The sequence below is a fragment of the Panthera uncia genome, assembly GCF_023721935.1.
Source record: "Panthera uncia isolate 11264 chromosome B2 unlocalized genomic scaffold, Puncia_PCG_1.0 HiC_scaffold_24, whole genome shotgun sequence".
Taxonomy (NCBI): domain Eukaryota; kingdom Metazoa; phylum Chordata; class Mammalia; order Carnivora; family Felidae; genus Panthera; species Panthera uncia.
The window spans coordinates 6,071,835-6,095,425 of record NW_026057580.1 but is presented as its reverse complement, the minus strand read 5'-3'; the positions used below and the strand labels follow the sequence as shown (position 1 = coordinate 6,095,425).

Genomic DNA, 23,591 nt, shown 5'->3' with positions numbered 1-23,591 from the left:
CTCGCTGTCTCAGTCTTGCCCACAGAGCCCATCAGATCTTCACTGTGTCTGACTTAGGTTGGAATTTCAAGTTGGAAGAGATTTTTGAGATCTGTTAAATCTCTTTCCACTGTGTCATTCTTTGGTAACTGGAAACTCCCGGAACAAGGTGATAAGGATTACTCCATTTCCCAGAGAAGCCCATCCACTGTTCTACCATTAGAATATTTTTCTAGTAGATCTAGTAGATCACTTCCTCTGTCTTCTGTCTTCTTTCTAGTTCTAGCCTCTGAAGCTACTTTGAGTAAGATTTCTCCCATTTCCATGTGATAGCCTTTCGGATTTTTTAGGCAACATTCCTGTTTTTTCCTTAAAGCTACACATTACACACCTTCTTAACTGCTTCTCTTACAGCGTGTTCTCTACGCAGTAGAATTAGAGGACTGGAGTTAGCCATGGCCTAGAAAGACTTCTCTGGTATTGCTGCCAGGAACTAACAGCTTCTGAAATTATGCACCCTGCCATTAGAAGGGATAGAATTTTTACTTCCTTTCTAAGGGATAAGACCTATTCACCCGGATAGAGGGGAAGTGCGCGTGTAGGTGGCTGGGAGTGGCAGAGCATGGTCAGGGGTCATTTCCCCAGTAGTTTTCATGCACAGTCTTTGAATTTGGGAGATAATTGATGTGGTTAGGGAAGGGAAAGTATGGAAGCTGGAGTGAGCAATTTGCTGGAGTCATGGGAATGGCCTTTTGCTTTATTTCAGGTTATCCTACCTGTAAAGAAAAAATTAAGAGAAGACCTGGTGGCCGATCTGAAGTAATCTATAATTATGTGCAGCGCCCCTTTATCCAGATGTCATGGGAAAAGGAAGAAGGGAAGAGTCGCCACGTGGATTTCCAGTGTGTCCGAAGCAAATCCCTCACTAATCTGGTGGCTGCTGGAGAAGATGTCTTAGAGGACCAGGAGATATTAATGCACCACCCACCCCAAGTGGATGAACTTGACCGGCTGAATGCCCCACTTTCTCAGATGGCTTCTAATGACTTTCAAGATTAGGGCCAGCTGTGGACCTACCCCTCTTCGGAGCACATCTCTGTCCAGAATGTCCACAGCCAGTCCTCCCATGGTTTGTCTCACCCTGAATAGGAGACATGCTTCTCCATCCTCTCCCTTTCTCCCACAAATAACCTGTGTCCTTTTCATTACTGAGAAATCTGTGCCTCCGGCAGGGGATGAAAGGCACTCACTGGCAAATAAGCCACCAGCTTGGCAGTGGCCCTGGTAACTTGAAAATTTGGGGTCTGGTGCTGTTTACTCAGTCTTTGCATAACTGCAAAAAGCAGGAAAGGAAGTCAAGACTCCTGTTGCCTCCTATTCATCAAAGCAGTCCTCATCCTTTACACTTTGTTCTTGGCTTTTGTTTTGTTTGTTTTATACCAGGCGAAGTGAATTACTGAGCAGCAAAGGGACCAGACTTTAAGAAGAGACAATCTCTGGCTTCCACAACCAGGTACTAACGGGATTCTTATTCAGGATTTAATGAAGATGCCATTCCTGGTGGCCTCTGTGCCCAGATTGCATCCGGAAGACCTAGGCTGTCATCAAAATGTCCAAAAGGAAATTTCTTAAAGAGTTTAAGTTCAGCTTTGTTTTTCATTAATGCGACGAATAATTCAAAACCATACAGATTCTTTGACAGGAACTCTAGTAATAGCGGAACAGTGTTTATGAAACCTTTTTAGGCTCAAGGTTTTTGAGCCAACACAAATCAATTATTTGGAATGAAATTCACAACTCAAGTACAAGAACCTCTCCAAATCAGGCCACTTTGATCATCCTGTCTCGGAATCTGGTGTGAAGCCTTTAGGTCTTCACCCTAGGGCAGCACATTGCTATGGGTGTGGCTGGGAAACCTCAGTTGATACGGTTTAAAGGTTTTCAAGAGATGAGCAGAAATTTCTCACAAGTGCTTAGTTTCTCAACAGAGACTTCTAAAAGCTCCAGGGAAGGGGACATTTGGGGTGAAGCTGAGTGCGGAAACATCACCTCACAGGCTTTGTCCCAACACAGGATTTTTCTTTGTATGTTCTTTTCATACTGTGGAATTCTTTTGGATATCAGGATATTTGTTTTTGAAGTAGCCAGTTACACAGCTCACACTGCGTAAAGAAACCGTACTACTGTCATCCCCAAAGGAAGGATGAGTTGAAGGGATATTACACCTAGTAATTTTGTTTGATCTGTCGGCTCTTGTGTTAATAATGCATTGGTGTAGGACAACCGAGATCACTCCCCCCAAGTACTAAACCATTTTCCGTTATGTCCCCATGGCTATTAGCAGAGCTAAATTTCAAGTCTAGAGCCAGATGTTAAGTGTCTGGGGATAATTTGTCATTTTGTGGTAAAGGTGGTCTTCTTATCACCTACCCAGAACCTTTACTCATCACAAATTTCAAAGAGGTACATAGTTTCCTTAAGATCTTTAAGATAATGTGACTAGTTTTCTTAAATTCCATTCCCATAAGATACCATAGGACAAGTTAGTGGATTCCTTTTTTTTTTTTTTTTTTTTTAACTGTTTATTTTTTTGAGAGAGACAGAGACAATGCACGTCGTTGGGGCAGAGAGAGAGGGAGACACAGAATCTGAAGCAGGCTCCAGGCTCTGAGCTGTCAGCACAGAACCTGACATGGGGCTCGAACTCACAAGCTGTGAGATCATGACCTGAGCCGAAGTCGGATGCTCAACCTACTGAGCCACCCAGGTGCCCCAGTGGATTCCATTTTATGACTGCCTTAGTCCTAGTCCTCCAAAAGTAAAGTCAGATGGATGTCAAAAGCTGCTCTTTCCAGGCTTGAAGAACAAGAATGTTCTTAAGAAGTGTGTTGTCTTGTGCATGTGACCGGCAGCACAGTGGAAATCAATGCTCTGTTCATTACTCGTAAAGAAGTAGAAGTAAGGGGTTAAACTGAGCCATCTCCCACCTACAGAGTTCTTCTGACTACCACTGGCATCCAGTTTGTAAGGCTGATGGCAAGGGTTAAAGTTTAGGATTAGTGTTTTTTGTAGCCAGAGGTTACTTTTAGGTCTGTGAAACTCATGGACTCATTTGTCAGGTTTGGCTTTAACCTTACCAGCCCTACACTCATACCCACTAATTGACCAGCCCAGATAATTGTTTAATGGTGCTTTATGCTTATCAGTTGACTTCCGTGCCATCACAGAGGAAGTTAGAATTAACTGTGTGGTCTGGTAAGTATAACTTCTGTTGTACATCTTATGTATTAACATTTAAGTACAAACATGCCGCAGCTAATACTCTAAAACTCATTAGTTCTTGCTTAGGTAAAAAGCCAGGTATGAAAGTATGTCATGTACTTAATAACACTTTGTTCTATGTAAATGATTAGTTTCCTCAGGCTTTCAAGGAGTAGTTCTTTTTTCCTCCCCAGATTGGGTTCATGTGCATTTGGCCCCAACCCATAGGGTGAGTGAGCTAGAAACCTGTATAGGCAAATCTGCCAGTGTCCCTAGATGATGGTGACAAAGGGAAAAGTGGGGCTCACAGGTCCCTTCTTGTGGAGAGGGAGGTTTCTTCTGCACCCCCACCCTCCCAGTCTGGAGCTCAGCATCACTGTAGTTTGGTGGCTCCCCTTAGCCATAGCTGCTTGTTCCTGGGGCCAGGACATTCCATAATGGCAGGACCATGCAGTCCCCACGGGGACGGTGGCTGGGTTGCCGTCATTCCCTTCAGAGTCCATCAATGGCCAGCTGGGTAAGAGGTATTTCTAATAAAGGTGGAACTCAGGTTTGGTGTTTTGTTTTGTTGTTTTTTTCTTTTTCTAAGTGCCTAAATAAGTAAGCCAGGCTGTTTATACAGAACCATCTTCAAAGTAAGATGGTTTTGCTCAGACTGTCTTACTCAGAGGTATCTCAAGCCAAGATAAACCTGAATTTGAGGTTTAGAATCTGAGTTTGTTAATGCATCATTATCATGTATCGTTAACTAGGAAACATTTGGCATTGAGCTGGAGAGTGGGCAAAGAATGTTAACATGTGTCTGGTGAGATTACTTAACGGTTTCTCCAAAGTGGAGGGAAAGTATCAGAAAAAATGACAGCAAAAATGGTAAGGAAGCTAGACAGTAGCTAGACTGACTGCACAATTTGTAACAGCCAGTATTATTTTAAGCTAAATTCCAAGAAACCAATGTGATATCTAATGTATACAAGTCTATGAAAATACTGTGGCATAAGCCCAGGAAGGATGGATGTATTTGCAGAAAACAATCAGAGCACAGGCTTTTTAACTCAAATTGTCAAAGTGTGATATGGAGTCTTTTTTTTTTTTTTTTCTGTCAAGTCAATAGAAAGTTAAGAATCAAGGGATTTTAGTAATTTATTCAATGCCACTTCTTGCCATTATTTTGAGATTGTTAAAATGGGCATACGAGTTCAGAAAGGGAACCTGATGCCTTCACTGGTAGAGACGGAGCCACATTCGTGCTGTGGGTGGGATCACCTCTGCGGAAGAACAGTACGTTTTCTCTTAAAGGCAAGATGCTTATAGGTTTTACCTCTTTACTTTGTATTTACTTTGAAAGTTGCACTTGTTCACCTACCAGTGTTTACGAAATCCTGTATTTGGGATGCTTTTTCTATAATAAAATATTATCATTTGTGTTCATGTTGTTTTTTGGCAGAAAATAAAGTTGGAAGTCAAGATATTAAAGGGACTGAAAGAAGTAGCACCTTGACTGCCCAGAACAGAGCCTCTTCCTTTCCTGTGGGGCTGTCTGTGTGTGCCTTTCCCACCCTATTTCTTTGTAACTCCGAGGTTTCCAGAACCCTAATAGTCTGCCTTCTTGAGTCCCTGGTTAACTGGAATTCAAGACCTCCTGAATCCTCAAATCCAACCAAGTAGGACCCCCCACAAAGCCAAATGTAAGTTTGAAAGGCGAGAGAACTCCCGGACTTTTATGTTCTGGTTTTGGTTTAAAGCGAGTGAGGAACCATGGCAGGAAGGAAAGGTCCCCTGGAAGCACTGCTGTAGAGCTGCTGGTTTCTCCTTTGGTCTCTGTGGTTTGGCCTGACTCTAGTCCGGTGTCTACTCGGAATTTCCTCAGCTCACTTAGCCTGGGAGCTTACTGGTGGTAAAACTAAAAGTGGGGCTAAAGCCAGCCCCTCCCTAGCAGGTCTGCCTTCATTGGCACAGAGGTTAAGAACGTGCTCTGAAGACGTGGCCTGTTGGGTATATTCTGTGTCAAACACTGCAGGACAACAGGGACACGATGATCTGGAGACACTCTTCAAGGGGGTTTTAGAAGTGTGTGGGGAAAACCTCTGTGAGCAGTCCAGGTCGCTCAGGAAACCCAGAAGGATGGAGTAGCCAGTATTTACCATGAGGAGACTTCACGAGAGGATTCTAGAAGTGACACGTGAACCAAAGCGTGAAGAATGAAAATCGTCGTTTTGGATCCATGAATGTGCAGAGGGGAGGCAGTCCAGGCCAACTCAACCATATGAGCAAAGGTGAATTGATAATAGGGAAGATGGGGTGATGCAGAGATGAAGCCAGAGTAAGGCAGGACTCTTTCTGCCTCAGACAAAGATGTCTGGTCTCATTTATAAGAACTATTAGGAGCCCTAAAGGGTTTTATGTAGGAGAATGACATGATCAGACTTGAAATTTGAAAGAATTTCTTTGGCAGCAGAGAGGGCAGTGGGCTTGAAAGGGGAAGGACCAGGGACAAAGGTCAGCTAAGAGGCCACTGCAGCACATTCAGTAAGAAATCGTGAAGACACTGCTAGGATGGATGGCTGCATCCAGAGTTGTGCATGTTTACTGACGGGCGCGGTGTAAGACGTTTCCTGCGGAGGGGCGCCTGGGTGCCTCAGATGGATGGTTAAGGGTCTGGCTCCTGATTTTGGCCCAGATCCTGGTTTCACAGTTTATGAGCTCAAAGCCCCCACATCAGGCTCTGAGCTGACAGTGCAGAACCTGCTTGGGATTCCCTCTCCCTCCTCTGGGCGTGTGCGCACACTCACTCTCAAAAATAAATTAACACAACGGAGGTAAGAGGAGCTCCTTTGGATGGCTCTCGTTTGAGCCTGCGTGAGGCCTTCCAGACGGTGGTGTCTAGTGTCACCTGACTCCATGGTCTAGGGCTCCGGGGAGGAGTCCAGGAAGTCTTGCCCACTTTGAAGACCTCACCGCAGAAATGGCAGCCGAAGTCACAGGGTCGGGGAGATCACCGAGATCACACAAGTAAGAAGGCAAAGGCATTGCTCGGAGGAGCACCAGCATTTAAGTGGTAGCAGAAGAAATACCAAGAAGGAAGTCAGGTCGGAGCAGAGGTTGGTTTTTGTTTCAAGAGTATGTGTGCGGCAGGTTGGTCAAGACGAGGACTGAAGGGAAGTCAATGGATGTGGCTGTCAGGACACCAGTGACAGGAGAAATGACTATAAAAATGAAGACTAGCAGGTTTCACGCACAGGATAATTAATACATGTTTCCCACGAGGGGCAGAAGTGAGGGGAGTGAGTTGAAGCGGGAGAGGGAAATGGGGAAGCGACAAAGGCCACTGCAGTGTTCGCGAAGGAACCCCGGCTCCACACCTCTGCCACACTACAAGCCCACACCTGCCGGCCTCCAAAATCCCAGACCGCTCACTCGTATCCGCCAAGTCACTGCTGCTTAACCTCATCGGGGAGCTTCGCTCAGCTCCCCAGCACCGCCAGGTCGGCTTAACTGGACTGTTACACCACCACTAACGTAGCGGCTTCACAGCTGACGCCGCTTGCTCTCAAGCCACTTGGTGGGAATTCTCAAACCGCTCTGCGGTTCAGAACTATGACAGGCTCCCTGGCGCATTCCCACAGGGCCCAGTACTGTGCTCTGTATATTATGGATGCCTCACTGTTACCTGGGCAAGATGTTTTTCTTTGCAAATATGCCCGAAAAAGCATCATGGAGGTGGTTAAGTCAGTGGTGGCTCTTATAGCTCATTCCAGGAAAATACCATTCACTGAATCCTTTCAGAGTTCCAGTAAAAACACCATTTGGGTTAGACACAGAGGGCCAGGAGTGACACAAACAGGAGAAAGTGAAACCTAAATAGGCTTTCCAAGCAAACAATTCAGAGAAGGGGCATTGGCAGTTGATGGCAGAGGATTCCTACTATGCCAGATAGGGAAGTCTTAAAACCACAATCTGCTATTCGGAGCCTGAATGTTAACCCCGGAGGAACTCCTCCATAGCTAACTTTTCAAAGTAATTCTAAAAGAAACAGCTCCTGGCTGGTCAGTCGTTAAGAGCATCCGACTCCCGATCTCAGGTTTGTGAGTCCAAGCCCCACACTGGGTGTGGAGCCTACTTTTAAAAAATGAAAAAAGAAAAACCGGTACTGAAGAGAATCCTGATGCACTCCTGAATCAAGAGGAGACTGAATGCTGACGGTATTCAGTTTCACTTCAGTATGCCATACAGTTCAAGTCCTGTCTTCTAACTCCCCCTACAGTAGCAGGAAACGGAACTATTTGTGAACAGGACCAACATTGAACCAATGGTTCCCAACATGTCTCTTGAAACCCGTACGCTTTGCAAAGACAATACACATTGTGGCTGCAGTTCTGATGCCGGATGGCCTTTGCTTTCCCACCTCTTTCTGGGGCTCCTTTCCCTAAGCCAGAGGGGGACCCAACAGGACTCCTGTCCCGGTGGACCTGGAGGGCCGAGAAGCCCCATCCCAGGAGGCTGTGAGGTTCCCGGTTGACCCCAGGCGGGGTAAACAGCTGTACAAAGGACCTGCCAACTGACGGCATTTTTGTCAGCCACTCTGCCCTCGGCCTAGCTGCAGGGGGAGACCCCACCGTGCAGCCCTGCAGCGGTGGGAAGAACAGACACTCAGGGTCAACAGAGGAGCGGCTCTCACACAAACACCGATTCAGAAGACACGTTCTCAGCGAACGCGAAAGCAGGTCCCAGCCTCCCCAGAGACAGAAAAACACTCTGCCTGCATATGCAATGGTCCGCAGACAAAGGGGCTGGAAGAAGCCACCAGCACTCTGCCCCTTAGAGTCACAAGCCACACTTGCTTTAAAACACATCAGGTTCACGGTGTTTTCTCACACAGTTTTATTCAGAAGTTTAAAATGTGGGCATTTTCCCCTAAAACAAACCATCCCCTGCCACTCCCCACACACCATCACCACTCCTGTTAACTTCTCTTGAGCGTGCTTACCACACATACTTGCAAAACACCTGGGGATCAAAACGTCAACTATTGGGTAATACAAAGGAACTACCAAGTTACACAAAAGAATCTCATTTACTTCCTTGTCACTAACAGACCACGAATGAAAGATTAAGGGGCAAACATTACCTTCATCCAAAGCTAATACTTCCCTATATTCCTTTTTTTTCTTCCTCTAAGACATTAAAACCCAAAGCAGTTTCATTTACTACTGTAACTCTGATATTACCCCATTTTTCTTTGCTGAATGGCTGAGCTAGGACACACTGTCAAGTTGATCCTAACCTCAAGCCTAGCAGAAAGCAGACTCCCAGTTGTAGCTTGGCCATGATGCTTTGCAACAGGCAAAATTACCACACAGGTGCAAATGATGCTTGAAGAGTTATCAAAAATTTTAAAATAATGCATTAAAATGGAGCCTCCACATTTTTCTGACGCAGCAAAATTCCTCTAAAGGTGGTGGCAGCTGTGAAAGAAAAGGCACTTTGTGCTAAAATTCAGAGGGTCTCTCGTGAGAATGCCACAGCGGAGAGGCCTGGTCAGCCAGAGCTGCAGGCTACCCTTTGGGTGGAGGCGCATCCCCCAGGAAGGCATCTGCAAAGGAAAAATTCGTAATCATGATTCCAAGGCAAAATGGTTACTTAAATCGGAGAGGAGAAATAACCGAGAGAGAAGACAAAACACGGCTGCATCAAGGACTGAGGAGTGAACTTTACACGGATTCGTAGGCTGGCTCTGCACTTTCTAGGGGGCTGGTTCCTTCACTTCCAAGGAGGTTCCAGAGACCAAGCAGGAGCAGCACCTTAGCCAAGAGAGGTTCCAGGCTTCCTGCCTCTGCCCGGACTCTCCCTGCTGTGTTCCCAGGAAGGAACCGAGTTCCTGCTGGCAGCGCCTGCGGCTATCGCTGGTCCACAACAACGTCCGTCTTACGGATTTTCTGATACGGCCATGAAGAGACACTGAAGGTTTTCCCCGTGATCTGGGACTCCTTGGCAAGGCCCCGTGGCTTCTGGGCCTTCTGAAAGCAGTGAGAGATGGAGCTAGTATCCCCCATCAACACTCAGAAAAGCAGCTTGAGTATTTTAGATGGGCAGGAGGAGAGAAATCACTGGATTGCGGGTCTTTATGCTAGTACCATAAATAAAGTGCACCGTGAATGGTGGCTATCCAAGCCACTCGCCCGAGGCCGAGGTATGGGGAGAAGCCCCCCACCACCCCCTCAGAGGACGGTGGGGCATCTCCTTCAGCCAGAGTGCTGGCTGCTGAGGCTTTCGTTATTGCTTTATTTCCTTAGTACTATGGAGCTTTTAGCTGTAAAGGAACAGAAATACTTGGTGGGCTTGGCAGAAAGCGTGTCTGTCACAAAAATCACAGAAATTGGCTGATATTCAGTAAGTACGTGTTACAATCTCAATAATGTTTGATGATGGCTGTTTTTTCTCCTTCATTCTGATGAACTTAGGAAAACGAGTTTTTTAAAACCTCTATCAAATTGGCTCACGATGCTTCTGAAGAAGCAGCACAGCTGTTTATGGCCGATGCAGTAGAAATGGTCGTCTTTGTTCTACAGGTTTTCGGATGCATTACGGAAGAGACTCCACTTACTATCGCATTTCAGGAGTTTACCATGACACACCGGTGGGTTCCGGAAACTTCTTGGAAACTCTTTCAAAAGAGCATGTGAGAGGAAAACCGCAATGTTGTACAAAGAACTCCGCTCCATTTAGGGTTCTAGTTCAAGGATACTATTTTGCTGCTTTCATGTAGGAAGGTATTGCCCCCCGAGCCGTCAGGCCCTCAAAGCGCTTGTATGTGTAATTGATGAAGACCCAGTCTTTGTTCTTGTAGTCAGTCTCAGGGTGATTACTTGTAGCCACTGGGAAAGAAATAGATGTGAGAATTGATTCACTGCCTCACCCGAATGGACTACTCAGTACTGAAGACATGACATTCTGAAGAAGATACCACAGTTTCTATTTGGGAAACATTGTTTTTCACTCTGCGAACTGCCTGCGTTTGCTTGCCTATGTTCTTTGAACCTCCTATTTTTCACGGATACTTTAAAAGTTGTATTTTCCCACTTCTGTCATTTCAGGTTATCTAACCTTTAATGTAACAAATAAAAACCAAAGAACAAACCTGTGTGATTTACCCATCCAGTTCAAACATGGGAGTTTGTATTCAGTCTCCATTCGACACGGTGTCACTGCTGCCCAGCATTAGCACTGGAAAACTACTCGCAAAGAACCGAAAGAACTGACGTTCCTCTACCTGACTTGTAAACACAACCCCAAAATGGGAGCGGAAATGATGTACCTATGAGGCAGCAGGAGGCAGTGTTGGTGATATTACCTGTTGGCTTAAGGATATCAGACTCCGGAAACTCATCGAAGTTTGAGGTATCATCGATGCTTTTGATTTCAATAGATATTGCAGCAGGTCTCTCTCTGCCAAGAACAGACATGTCAAAAATGACTGTGGTCAGTAATCACGCGCATCACTGCTGATTAAGTCTTTCTCCAAAAAAGCCCTCTGGTAGGGGCGCTGATAGCACAGAGCCTGCTTGGGATTCTCTCTCTTGCTGTCTGCCCCTCCCTGGCCTGTGCTCACTCACTCGCTTGCTCTCAAAATAAATAAACTTAAAAAGCCCCTGGGTCTGACGTGGGAGGACTATCCGTTGGCAGGCAGCATTTACTTTCTCTGAAAAGCTCGCGACACCGAGCGACCACGCCACCTGACCGCATCCAAACCAAATGAAAAAATACAAATAACAATTTTTCACAGCTGGGAAGAAAGACAAAAATAGTGAGAAAAATGAAAATCTAAACTTAATGCACTCCCCTCAAGGCCTGCCCTGTCTGTAAAAAGGGCAAGTAAACCTCTGGGTGCTCCCTCACGAAAGGCTCTGCGCCTCCTTCTACCAGAGGTTGTCAACAAAGAGAGTGGCTGAGGCGGAGGTAAAACTTACAGGAATGTAAGTCAGAACACAATCACGAGAGATGACGTCTTCGCCTTCTGTCTGGCAACCAACCAACCTGAGTAAGAAGGTCGGACGGCAGCAGGCGGTGCAGGCTGTTGCTGCCACTGGCTGCGCTCCGCAACCGCCACCGTGGCCCCGTCCACCTCCCTCCCCACCCCCATCCTTCTTCCACTTTCTTCCCTATCTCCCTGTGCGTGGGGACAGCCCGGCTGGTGGCCCCCTGGTATAGAGAAGCTGGTGTGTTCTAGGTGAAAGCAAGGGCAACGTGCTTCCTAGGTGCTCCCTTCACCACAGAACCCGAAGTTCACTTCACTCTGGAAATAACTGCTGGCTTCCCCATACCCCACACCACACGGCTGACAGGAAGCCCCAATTCCCAATCCTCACCGCAAACAGACAAGAAAAGACCCTGAATCTCTGAGCAGCTCTCTTCCCTTACATGACTTACCAATAACAGTGTTTCTAAATTACTATTAAACAAATTACAGACTTTCTAAAATAATCCCAAAAACTTTTATATGGATATACCTGATATGTTCCCAGTCAACGCCTTCAAAAAAAGAGTTACTTTTGATTTCCTCAACTCCAGGGGCTCCAATTCTATGTTCCCACTCACAGCAGAATCTGGAAAACACAGAGGCCTTTCAGCATACCTCAAGTAATCTCTTTGGAAAAAGAAAAAGAACGCCCCCCTCCCCCCCTTTTTTAAACAGAGGGATGGGAGAGAGCAGGGGGCAGACCCAGGTAATAATTTAAGTTTAAAAATATGAATTCATTCATGTCAAAAAGCCTGGGTGGGAGGTGTTCTCTAATACCTCAAAATTAGATCCTTGGCTTTCTCAGAAATAGGAACTTCTGGAGGAAAAGTCAGAGTTTCTTTCCAGTTCATCACCTTCTTATATGTCTCTTGAGGGGTCTCAGAACAGAAAGGTGGGTAGCCTGTAATAAAAAAAGCACTTCAGAGCTTTTACATCCCAGAACTTTGAATCCGCCTGACAGTATTCTCCTTAAGATGATTCTATATATATTCAACCCTCCATGACACGCACAAGATTTCCACTCATTCCAGAAAACATCTGAACTAATTTTTCATTCTCCCCCAAACTCCTAAACTCAAAGTGAGTTTGTGCTTCTGGTACCACAAAAGGAGCCGGCTCAGAGCTGAAGTTGGGAAAAGAAGGGAGGACACACAGAGGCTGCACACATGGAAACCACTGCGCCCAAAGAAGAAGGAAAGGGTGGAACATCATTAAGAAATGACTCCGTTCTAGGAATATCCTTACGCGGGTAAAGTGCCAAACAAGTTGGTAAGAAAAAAAACAGGGAGGCGCCTGGATGGCTCAATCCATTAAGCGTCCGACTTCGGCTCAGGTCGTGATCTCGCAGTTGGTGGGTTCGAGCCCCACGTCGGGCTCTGAGCTGACAGCTCAGAGCCTGGAGCCTGCTTTGGATTCTGTATTTCCCTCTCTCTCTCCCCTCCCCCGCTTGTGCTCTGTCTCTGTCTCAGAAATAAACAAACATAAAAAGAAAAAAAAAAAAAAACCACAGGCTTTAAAAGTGACCACCATGCCTCTTACTGAGAACTACAGGCAAGAGGATAAATACTCTCATACCATATTACTCCGCGTGCCCTCCACACAGATTACATCTGCCTCCACCGGCATCCATCCAGCGTCTCCAGAGACAACGCCGCCAGAGGCCACACTAGTCACCCACAGAAGCACTCAGTGCAGCCACGATACACTTACTCTTCTAGTGCTCTCGGGCATATGACCACTCCACCCCCCGCCGACCAGAGTGTCCCCCAAATACCCAGACACACCATCCAAATAAGAGGGAGAGAGATCAGAGGATTCCATGCTTTGAAGGCTTAGAGAAAGGAAGGGGACAGCAAATAAGTAAAGAGTATGTGAGGCAATGCCCAGTTAAAGTTCCCTGCATACAACGAATGTTTAACAAATGTCAGTGACTGAAAGAGCTGCCAGATGGAGAGGATGAAAATGCAGAATGGATAAATGATCAGCAAAGCAACCGCAGGATGCCAGCAGGCCAGAGAATATACTTGGCTATTTGACGGCCAAGCTTTCTGCCTAGGAAACTTCACGTTGAAAGACAAGAGGGGAGAAGTGCTTAGACCACCCCTAATCGAAACAGTCTATTATCAGTATGCGACTCAACCCTGGCTGCACAGAGAAAGCCCCCTGAAAGCATGCAACTTACCGATAAGCATCTCGTACATGATCACGCCGAGCGACCACCAATCACAGAGCTTGTTGTACCCGGCCTGCATGAACACCTCAGGAGCAATGTAGTCAGGAGTGCCTACTGTGGAGAAAGCCTGAAACAGGTAGCACGCATCAGGGGGGCTCAGCAGGCAGGAGGGTGCCCAGAGTTCTGCTCCAGAGACCAAAGGTTTCAAGCACCATCTACGGCTACCCCCAAACTAACTGCACAGGATGGCCCAGGAGCTTCATGGCAAGTCTGATTTGCCAGAGCACTTCCAAAATGAACAGTGAGGCGAGAGACCATTCCCAAATACAGCCAAAGCCCACAGTCCACCAGGACACAGGATCCATGTTCACTAGTACCGTAAGTGACTGAGTACCCAGAGAATGCCAGGCTCTGTACTTAAATGCTTATGAGCCTATTTAGTCCTGACACAACTCGGTAAAGAGGACTTTAGTAGTCCAACTTTGCAGATACAAAAAATCTAACTCCCAAAGCAGCTTTGTTCACAGGCTCAGAACTAGTTAAGTGGCAGAGCTCAGTGTGCAAATTTAGTACCTTGTCTAAATCCTCCCTCTTTCTACCACCAACATTCCTCGATTTGACAAAATCATAAAGGGAAGCTTTATTATCTATCACAAGCTAGTCATATCCTATAGGTTAGAGATTTACATCAATTTACCAAACTTACTTATTTATGTAAATAGTTCTTAGGGGAAATTTTTCTAAATTCAAGTAATCTACTGTCATATACAAGGACTACAATACTAGGGGGAAGTACACTCAGAGCCTTCCACTGTGCTCAGAATTTGAGAGTTTACAACACAGAAGACTCAGATTTATCTAAGTGCTTCTGATATTATAGTACTTTTTTTTTTTTAACATTTATTTATTTTTGAGAGAGAGAGAGAGCACACGAGTGGAGGAGGGGCAGAGAGAGGAGGACACACAGAATCCGAAGAAGACTCCAGGCTCTGAGCTGTCAGCACAGGGCCCGACGCGGGGCCTGAACTCACAAACTGCGAGATCATGACCTGAGCTGAGGTCGGATGCCCGACCAGCTGAGCCACCTAGGCGCCCTTGTAGAACTTCTAAAATAAAAAAAAGTATACCTGTGTTGTCTTTGGAAAATATTTACTAAGGAATACTGCAAACATACAGAAAAAAAAAAACAGAACAATACAACACACGTGTACCAACTGCCCATACTAACAAGATGAATAATCCGCCATATTTGTCTCAGATCAACTTTTTTAAACACAAAACTACACAATTAAAACCAGATCCTCCCTCCTCTCCTACTGAAGTCAAAACCACCCTAAAGTTGCAGGGCTATGCTTGTATGAATATTTGCATAACTGGCATGATCTTACTTCCCGAACATTTCAACTTTTAATAAAAGGTTTCATCTGGTGCTTAATTATTCTACATAATGCTACAACTTGCTTATTTAACTTAACATTATGATTTTGAGATTTATTCACAGAGCTCTGGCTCACGCATTTCACTGCTGTACACCTGTCCATTATACAAATGTCATAATGTTTTTTTTATCCATTCTTCTGATGCTTCTAATGTTTCACTATGACAACACCTGAGTAAACATTCCCGTGACACCTCCTAGGCACTACAGTGAGAATTTCTCTCGAGGATATACCAGAAACAGTATCACTGGGTCTTGCATTATGAACATCTCCAACTTAACCAGATGTCTTCCAACTAGCCTCCAAAGTGGTTATACCCATTTAAACACCCCCAGCAGGGATGAGCTCCTGGTATTCCATATCTCACCAACACTTGGTTTTGTCGGACTTTCTAATTTTTGCCAATCTGATGAACATGAAATGGGATCTTATGTTTTAATTTGCATTCCCATTATTTCTAGTAAGCTTGAACATGTATTTATATATTAATTAGCCACTCAGGTCTTTTTTCTGTGAATTCCCATTCAGATCCTTTGCCCATTTGTTTTTTTAGTTGCATTATCTTTTTTTTTTTTAATTGATTCATTGGAATTCTCTATGAATCACGGCATTAATCCTGGGATTCAGGAAATTAATCCTTTTTAGTTTTAGAAATTGAAAATATCTTCTCCCAGTGTGAGGATTATCATTTTTATTATCATTTTTAAGTGATGTGATAATTTATTATATACCCAAAAATGTGTGATTATCAAATTATGAGGCATGATAATAAAAATGAATAACTATAAGTTCAACTAAAGAACTGAATTATTCCCAATGTCATTAGACCTAAATTTGCACTCCTCTCCCTTCTGTCAGCCCACCTCTCCTAACCTCCTAATCTGACCTTACAGGTCAATTTTGTTTATCATTCCTAAAGAAATTTAATTTTGCCCACGTCTCTCTCTAAATGAGATCTTAGTTTTATTTTGGGGCTTTGTAAAAATGATGTCATTCTACATGCAGTCTTCTGCTATTTTTCTTCTCAATGTCTTGTTCCTAAAATTGGTCCATGATGTCACATGCAGCTGTAGTTCAACTATTTTCATGGTTGTAAAATATTCTATCCCACAGTGTAACCATTTTCCTGTCTATGGACACTGGGTTAGTTCCAGTTTTTTGCTATTGCAAAAATGCAGTGAACATTCTTATCCATGGCTCCTGGTTCCCAAGCACAAGATGCCCCAGACCATATGACTAGGGGCAGAAGTGCTGCTTGTAGAGCATGCACATGAATTATAAGATAATCCCAAAGCAGTGGGAGCATGTGGCTTATTTTTCATTTGTTTATGTCTTTCAATATACAGAAGGGTTTTTTTTCCTTTAAAGTAGTAAAATCAAGTTTTATGACCGGTACTTATCTTCATATTTAAAAAAAAAAAAAAAAATCCTTCCTTACTCCAAGATCATGAATACACTGCCCTGTTCTTTCTTCTAAATTTTTTCAAGTTTTATTTTCCATCTACAATTTATTTTTGTGTATACTGTAAGGCAGGAATCCATTTTTTCCATATAGAATTGTACATTGTTTTTTCTTTTTTACATGGTTTTCTCTTAAATACAAATATTAAATAACAGAAATGCCAGTTGTTTCAAAGTCTGAGACATGGGGGTGCCTGGGTGACTCAGTTGTTTAGGCATCTGACTCTTGATTTCAGCTCAGGTCACGATCTCACAGTTCATGGGATAGAGCCCCAGTCAGGCTCTGCACTGACTGCGTGGAGCCCGCTTGAGATTCTCTCTCTCCTTCTCCCTTCTCTCTGCCCCACCCCCTGCTCAAATGTGCACGCATGCTTGCTCTCTCTCAAAAAAAATAAATAACTTTAAATAAAGAAGTAAGTAAAAATAAAGTCTGAGACACGGACTGGACCCTCCCCAAGAAGTATTTTCATTCTAATTATAAAGGCTAAGAAACTACAGCAACCCTTCAATTCAGAAAGTAGATTTATTACAGCAAAGCCAAGCGCTAAGTAAATCTTATTTGTTAAAAGATTTGTATTATAAAACCAGGGATTGGGGTGCCTGGTGGCTCAGTTGGTAGAACATGTAACTTCACCTCAAGGTTGTAAATTCGAGTCCCACGTTGGGCAGAGATTACTTAAAAAAACAAATATAAATATTTTAGCCCAGTGGCCAAAAGTTAAACCCTGGCTTGCTTTAAAAAAAAAAATAATAAATCACAGAAGAGCCTTATCTTACGTTAGCTTCCAAAACACAGGTAAATATCAGTTTCCCAATAATGCAGGAGCTACTATTTAAGAAACGGTCTCTTTAGTGGAGGCCCTCAACCTTCACTATACAGTAAAATCACCCAGAGTCCTTTCAAAAAATCAAATACACAGATTATATGCCCCAAACCAACCGAATCAATCTCTGGGAGTGGGACCCAGACATCAATAGGTTCTGAAGTCCACAAGTGATTCTGATGTGCAGCCAAGGTTAAGATCTACTGCTCTATGGAGAGACACAATAGAAGCATCTGATCAAATTTGTTCCTGGCATTTCCTAACCCTCAACACGCTATGTAAACAGTTTTTCAACCACATATAGAATTCAAACACTTCAAGAGTATCAGAGTTCCTAAGGAAAGGAGACTATGATGTGACTGACTATACCAACCTTAAGTATCCCCAAGTTAACGTTAGAAAAAAGATAACAAAGATGAATTTCAGTTACCACATCTCCAGAAGTGTTTGGTTTAAGACCATGCCTCCTCCACGGCCCAGGTTTAACAAAAATATTCATTATGCTCATAGCATGGTCTGAGGCCTACCAGCGGGCCTCAAATCAAAAAATGCAAGCCTTTCTTTTGATGCTTTCTTAACCTTACAGGCATCCTTTTTCACCATGACAGCCAGCTACTACCAGCGACCTACTAAATGAGTTACTAAAGATACTACAGAGAACTCTGATTCAGCGTTTCACTAAGAACAAGAAGTCTGACCGAACACACTATTTGACAAACCTGCCAAGTCACTACCGTATACACCGACTAGCAGAGGTGCCGCCATTTCTAGATGATACGTGTGCGTGGCCATCATTCCGAGTTAGTCATCATTTTCCCCAGCCACTACTCTTGCTTCCTACGACCAGTTGTTAGTTTAACTTTACCATCATTTACTTCATTTGCTATGGGCTTCTAACGAAGCCTAAGAATGTCGTGATACACACTTCTATGATGTCCGGTCAATAATTTTCCAAGAACTAGACACTGGACTGCACTTCAAATATAAATGAATGATTTGGAATAAAAGTTTGCCTAGACTGCAATGGTTAATCTATACTTATTTAAATAACTTCCAACATACTATCAATAGGTAAATGCAATAATGTTACTTATTTTTAAGCTTGTAGGACATAATTTCATGTGTATATACTTAAATACTTATAAAGTAAATTATAAGCACTTCCCTTAAACTGCTCTCCAATTTTTATCACTAAGTCCTCTTTTCCACCACAAGGTAGGAAAGGGTGGGGCAGGTGAATTGAAGAGTCTTGACTTGCCTAAGTGAATCAAAATCGTAAAAGTTTGAGACCCACTGCCTTAAAGTTCTGGGTAGGTATTTGTAACTTAGTTTCATCTTGAGAGACCTCCAGCTTAAAGATAACCCCTTTACCACCATAAAAACAGGCAACAAGGGGAGTAGGAAGGAAAGGGCTTGTCACGAACGTAAGAACTCAAAATGAAGTCCTCCACTGAAAATGTCACAACCTGAACAGTACTATCTTCCCTCCTTCAAAAGATTACCTTTCGCTCCACGGACACAATGACAGCGTTCTATTAAGATAATCTTAAAAGCAAGGAACAGATGTGCTGTAAACATTTACTGAATGCAAATTTATGTACCTATTTTTAAAATTTGTTCATACTTGGTTTGTAGCATTTAAGAAGCCGCAGATATTACTTACTAGCTGACGTCTATTTCTTTTCCAGGTTTCTGCTTTCCTTTTGGAATTCATGTTCTGGAAAGCTAAAAGTAGAGACGACAAGTTCTAATCAAAGTTCAAACAGGTATGTTTACTACTTTTTTGGGCTGGTTCAAGCCACATGAAGCCTTAAAGTTTTGCTTTTCTGCCCATACATTAGTAACTCTGAATAACACTTCCCAGCAAGTCTGTAAATCCAAATCAAAGGCACTGAAGCATTAGCTCAAAGAATCATACAGTCACGTGGATCATGTGGCCAGGCCTTCATCAGAATTACGGGGAATACAGTTTCATCAGAAGCAAAGGTCCCAAAGTGGACCTAGACATTGATAATTTCTCAAAGCTACCATCAAGTTTCCAAGAATAGTACTTGGTACATAATCAGAGACTTCTGAATTTATAGTACATTTTTGGCTTAAGTTCTCCAGGATAAACTGTAACTGTACCACACAGTTTCAATGGTTTGACAGGACTGGAGTGAAAGTTAACACTCATAAAGATCAATGTCTTTCTGCCACAACAGAAAGAAGCACCTGGGATAAATCTAATCTGGAGCTGGTCCCAGGACATTTTCCTCTACTACTTTTGCTTGCCTGCCCCACATTCATCCCCAGTAACCTTCTCAGTAGAGCTCCAAAGAAGGCTCTTTGCAACATCAGCATTAGTACATCTGGTAGCACTCATCTTGCCTCACATACAGTAAAAACCACAGGCACACCTGAGAAGATATTTTTATTCTCTAGATTCATGCCAGGAGAATCTCCTAATCTTTCCTGCATATTTTGGTTACCAGGGTAACAGCTCTTCTTCGCCCAGGTAAGGGATAAAAAGGCTAACATCATTGTTTACACTTACTGAAATCACTGGGGAGGCTGTGGTTCAGATTCCTATAAAATTCAGTCCTATGTGCTTTTTTCAGTCCTGTGCAAAGGCCAAAGTCAGAAAGCTTCACGTGGCCCTATGGGGAAGAAGAAACAAGGTAATGGATGAACATTCATGGATGTGGAACAAACATTCTGTTCTCTAGCTCCTTATAGTATCCAATATACCTCCACAAAGTATACTGTCTTTTTTTCTTTGATTATAGGGAAAAATAAATTAAAAATAAATTTTTAAAAGATCACCCCAAATCCTATTATTCGAATAAAAGTATTTCAATTCTTACATATTATCTTTTTGTCCAAACATAAACTTCCCAACATAGTTGAACTCTCCATGGCATCTAAAAATACTTTTACTACTTCTTGGGGCTCCTGGGTGGCTCAGTCGGTTAAGCGTCTGGCTCCTGGTTTCAGCTCAGGTTGTGATCTCGCAGTCTGTAAGTTTAAGCCCCAAGTCAGGCTCCGCGCTGATATGCAGAGCCTGCTTGGGATTCTCGCTCTCTCCCTCTCTCTCCGCCCCTCGCTCTCTCAAAATAAACTTAAAAAAATAAAGATACTCTTACTACTTCTTAAACTAATGCACTCAAATATTCCTGTGTTTCTATATGGTCTTCAAAATCACCATTTTTAATGTGTACATAATATTCAAATGACTTAGTACATCATTGTTTACCTAACCATCCTCCTCATACTGGGTGTTTATTCCATTTCTAATTCCTCACTCCATGTAATGTGGATTATAAGCACCCTGTGATAGAGAGGGTCTGTGCCCCCAAATCTAACCATGCACGGTACAGAGGATGGTCTTAATAAATGATTGTTAATGAGTAAATAAATCTTTGTTCATATAACTTCTTCTCTGCTTGAACTATTTCATTAGGATACATTCCAAGGAATAAATTATTCCAAAGACAGAGAATAAACTTTATTACATAGTTCTTGACAAATGTTGCTATACTGTATTTCAGTCATAAGTGTCTGACTTTATCATACTCTTCAAGGAACACTCACACCTCCTCTGAGCCAGGCCCCACGCTTTAAATGTGTAATCTCATTTATAACTCTTAAGTCACATTTCACTGACTCAGACTCATTAAATGGCTTGCTGGTGAAATGGCAGAACCAAAGCCAAAAATCAATCTATGTTCCTTCTCCCAGATCAAGATTCCCTTACCCTCTCCAATCCCCTGATCCCACCTGGAAAATGGAAATAATGATATCTTCTTGGTAGGAATGATGACAATTAATGCATGTGAAGATCTTAACCTAGTGCCTGGCACATAACTAGCTCTAAGTAAGAGACAGGTGTTCTTGGGGTAGTGAAATTTCAAGTAGATAAGGAGGTAAAACCAAAAATAGGGGAGGGAATCCTGATGCTCAGGGATCGACATTGCTCAAGGTCACACACTTAGAAGTGGTGTGGCCAGGGGCACCGGGGTGGTTCAGTCAGTTGAGTCCAGCTCCTGGCTTCAGCTCGGGTCATGATCTCACGGTCTGTGAGTTCAAGCCCCGCACCAGGCTCCGTGCTGATAGTGTGGAGCCTGCCTGGGATTCTCTCTCTCCCTCTCTGTTCCACACCCCACCCCCTGCCGCTGCTTTCTCTCTCAAAATAAATAAATAAACTTAAAAAAAAAAAAGTGGTGTGGCCAAAGACTTCAACATCTGTGATCTATCCATACCACCTTCCTCCAGGACATCCTTGGGCCTTAATATACAAACTTCTCAGGATACATGAGGCTACAGAAGCCCTGCTCAGATGGGTCAGTTTTATTTTGTTTTGTTTTGAAGAAATCCCATTAGGTTTGGCCGTGTGTGTGTGTGTGTGTGTGTGTGTGTGTACCCATGCGTGTATATATGCCCAACAAAGTAAACTGCCAAACAAAGACAGATTTGAACCTGCTAACCTGGTATCATTTTTTTCAGAACTTTAAACAACTTGTTGTATAAGTCAAGGAACAGAGTTTAATTTAGAGTTCTCAAAATTACATTTCACCTGGACACCTCTAAGAAAAGAGAGTGTCTTAAAAAGCAGTATCTGGAACAAATGCTATTCAAGCCTAAATTTTCAGGGAATTCTGTAGGTATCCTAAGTATGTGGCAGGAACTCAAAACATCTACACTTTCACTTCTAGAATCTGTATGGTTGAACACCGAAATGAGCTCGCTTGTGAAAACATCTTTCTACAAGTCTGGGCTAGCATCTTGTAGAGAGCAAACCTGCACCTAAAAGGGTTCCCCACTCCTCCTCATTATATTGAGGCCCCAAGTTCTTGGCTTTCAATATGTCTGCTAGACCTGAACAGAGACTACAGGGTGCAACTAAACCTGCACTAAGGCACCTGGGGCACAGGATCAGGGCATCTGAACCCGACTACACAAAGTAGGGCCAGTGCTTTATTAAAATATATCTGAGGGGCGCCTGGGTGGCTCAGTCGGTTAAGGGTCCAACTTTTGGCTCAGGTCATGATCTCATGGTTCATGGATTTGAGCCCCACGTCGGGCTCTGTGCTGGCAGCTCAGAGCCTGGAGCCTGCTTTGGATTCTGTGTCTCCCTCTCTCTCTGCCCCTCCCCTGCTTGTGCTCTGTCTCTGTCTCTCAAAAATAAACATTAAAAAAATTTATATACATAGAATGACAGAAAAATACGTTTATATACATTAACATTTTTTTTAGGTTCAGAGAACCTTCAGAGAAGATTCTAAATCTTTCTTTCTTTCTTTTTTTTAAGTTTATTTATTTACTTTTTTTTTTTAATTTTTTTTTTTAACGTTTATTTATTTTTGAGACAGAGAGAGACAGAGCATGAACGGGGGAGGGGCAGAGAGAGAGGGAGACACAGAATCGGAAGCAGGCTCCAGGCTCTGAGCCATCAGCCCAGAGCCTGACGCGGGGCTCGAACTCACAGACCGCGAGATCGTGACCTGAGCTGAAGTCGGACGCTTAACCGACTGCGCCACCCAGGCGCCCCTTATTTATTTACTTTTGAGGGAGAAAGCAAGCAAGGGAGAGGCAGAGAGAGGGACAGAATCCTAAGCAGGCTCCATGCCCAGTGCAAAGCCTGATGCAGGGCTCCAACTCACAAACTGTGAGATCATGACCTGAGCCAAGATCAAGTTAGACACTTAATCGACTGAGCCGCCCAGGTGCCCCAATATATACATTAACATTTTAAAAGCAGAATACCAAGCTACAAGCTACTTTTAGGATGTTAACTGTATATCAATTATAGACACAAATAGAGAAGGTATTGAAGCTATTGTACCAAAATAGTGGTTATCTTTGAATGATGAGATTATAGGTATGTTTCTTCTTTATAACTCTTTGTACTGTTCAAATTTTCTTCTGTGCATACACATTATTCTTATGATCACGAAAAAGAAATTATTTGATAAATCTCCAGCCTTCTTGAAATAGAAAGATAGTTTTTTTAAAGAACCTACACCAAAAGTTCAGGTTTTTCTTTTTTTTTCCTTTTTTAATTTTTTAATATTTATTTTCAACACAGAGAGAGAGACAGAGCATGAGTGGGAGAGGGGCAGAGAGAGGGGGAGACACAGAATCCAAAGCAGGCTCCAGGATCTGAGCTGTCAGCACAGAGCCTGACACGGGGCTTGAACTCACAGGCTGTGAGATCATGACCTGAGCCGAAGTTATACACTCAACCGACTGTGCCACCCAGGCGCCCCAAGTTCAGGTTTTTCAAAGACAGCAAGAAAACTATTAAAAGACAACAAGAGGGACGCCTGGCTGGCTCAGTCGGTGGAGCATGTGACTCTTGATGTTGGAGTTGTGAGTTTGAGCCACATGTTGGTGTAGATTACTTAAATACATAAAAGAAAAGAAAAGAAAAGAAAAGAAAAGAAAAGAAAAGAAAAGAA

General features: G+C 43.4%; 2 protein-coding genes across 4 annotated transcripts in view; one reads left to right on the top strand and one right to left on the bottom strand.

Moving 5' to 3' along the window:
• The window catches only part of KCTD20 (potassium channel tetramerization domain containing 20), a 36,241-nt gene extending 32,786 nt beyond the window's left edge, over window positions 1-3,455 (top strand). For 2 of the 3 annotated variants that reach the window (XM_049653375.1, XM_049653377.1), the window contains one exon: window positions 746-3,455. In XM_049653375.1, coding sequence (XP_049509332.1) covers window positions 746-1,038 — 293 coding nt within the window. In that variant the 3' untranslated portion in view covers window positions 1,039-3,455. The remainder of the gene's footprint in view (window positions 1-745) is intronic. The other variant, XR_007462666.1, reaches the window with a different exon arrangement.
• The window catches only part of STK38 (serine/threonine kinase 38), a 47,957-nt gene continuing 26,900 nt past the window's right edge, over window positions 2,535-23,591 (bottom strand). The window contains exons 8-14 of the mRNA XM_049653374.1: window positions 19,688-19,790; window positions 18,815-18,876; window positions 13,437-13,554; window positions 12,032-12,155; window positions 11,745-11,840; window positions 10,589-10,683; window positions 2,535-10,112 (exon numbers count right to left, since the gene is read on the bottom strand). Of these exons, the coding sequence (XP_049509331.1) occupies window positions 9,982-10,112; window positions 10,589-10,683; window positions 11,745-11,840; window positions 12,032-12,155; window positions 13,437-13,554; window positions 18,815-18,876; window positions 19,688-19,790 (729 nt within the window). The 3' untranslated portion in view covers window positions 2,535-9,981. The remainder of the gene's footprint in view (window positions 10,113-10,588; window positions 10,684-11,744; window positions 11,841-12,031; window positions 12,156-13,436; window positions 13,555-18,814; window positions 18,877-19,687; window positions 19,791-23,591) is intronic.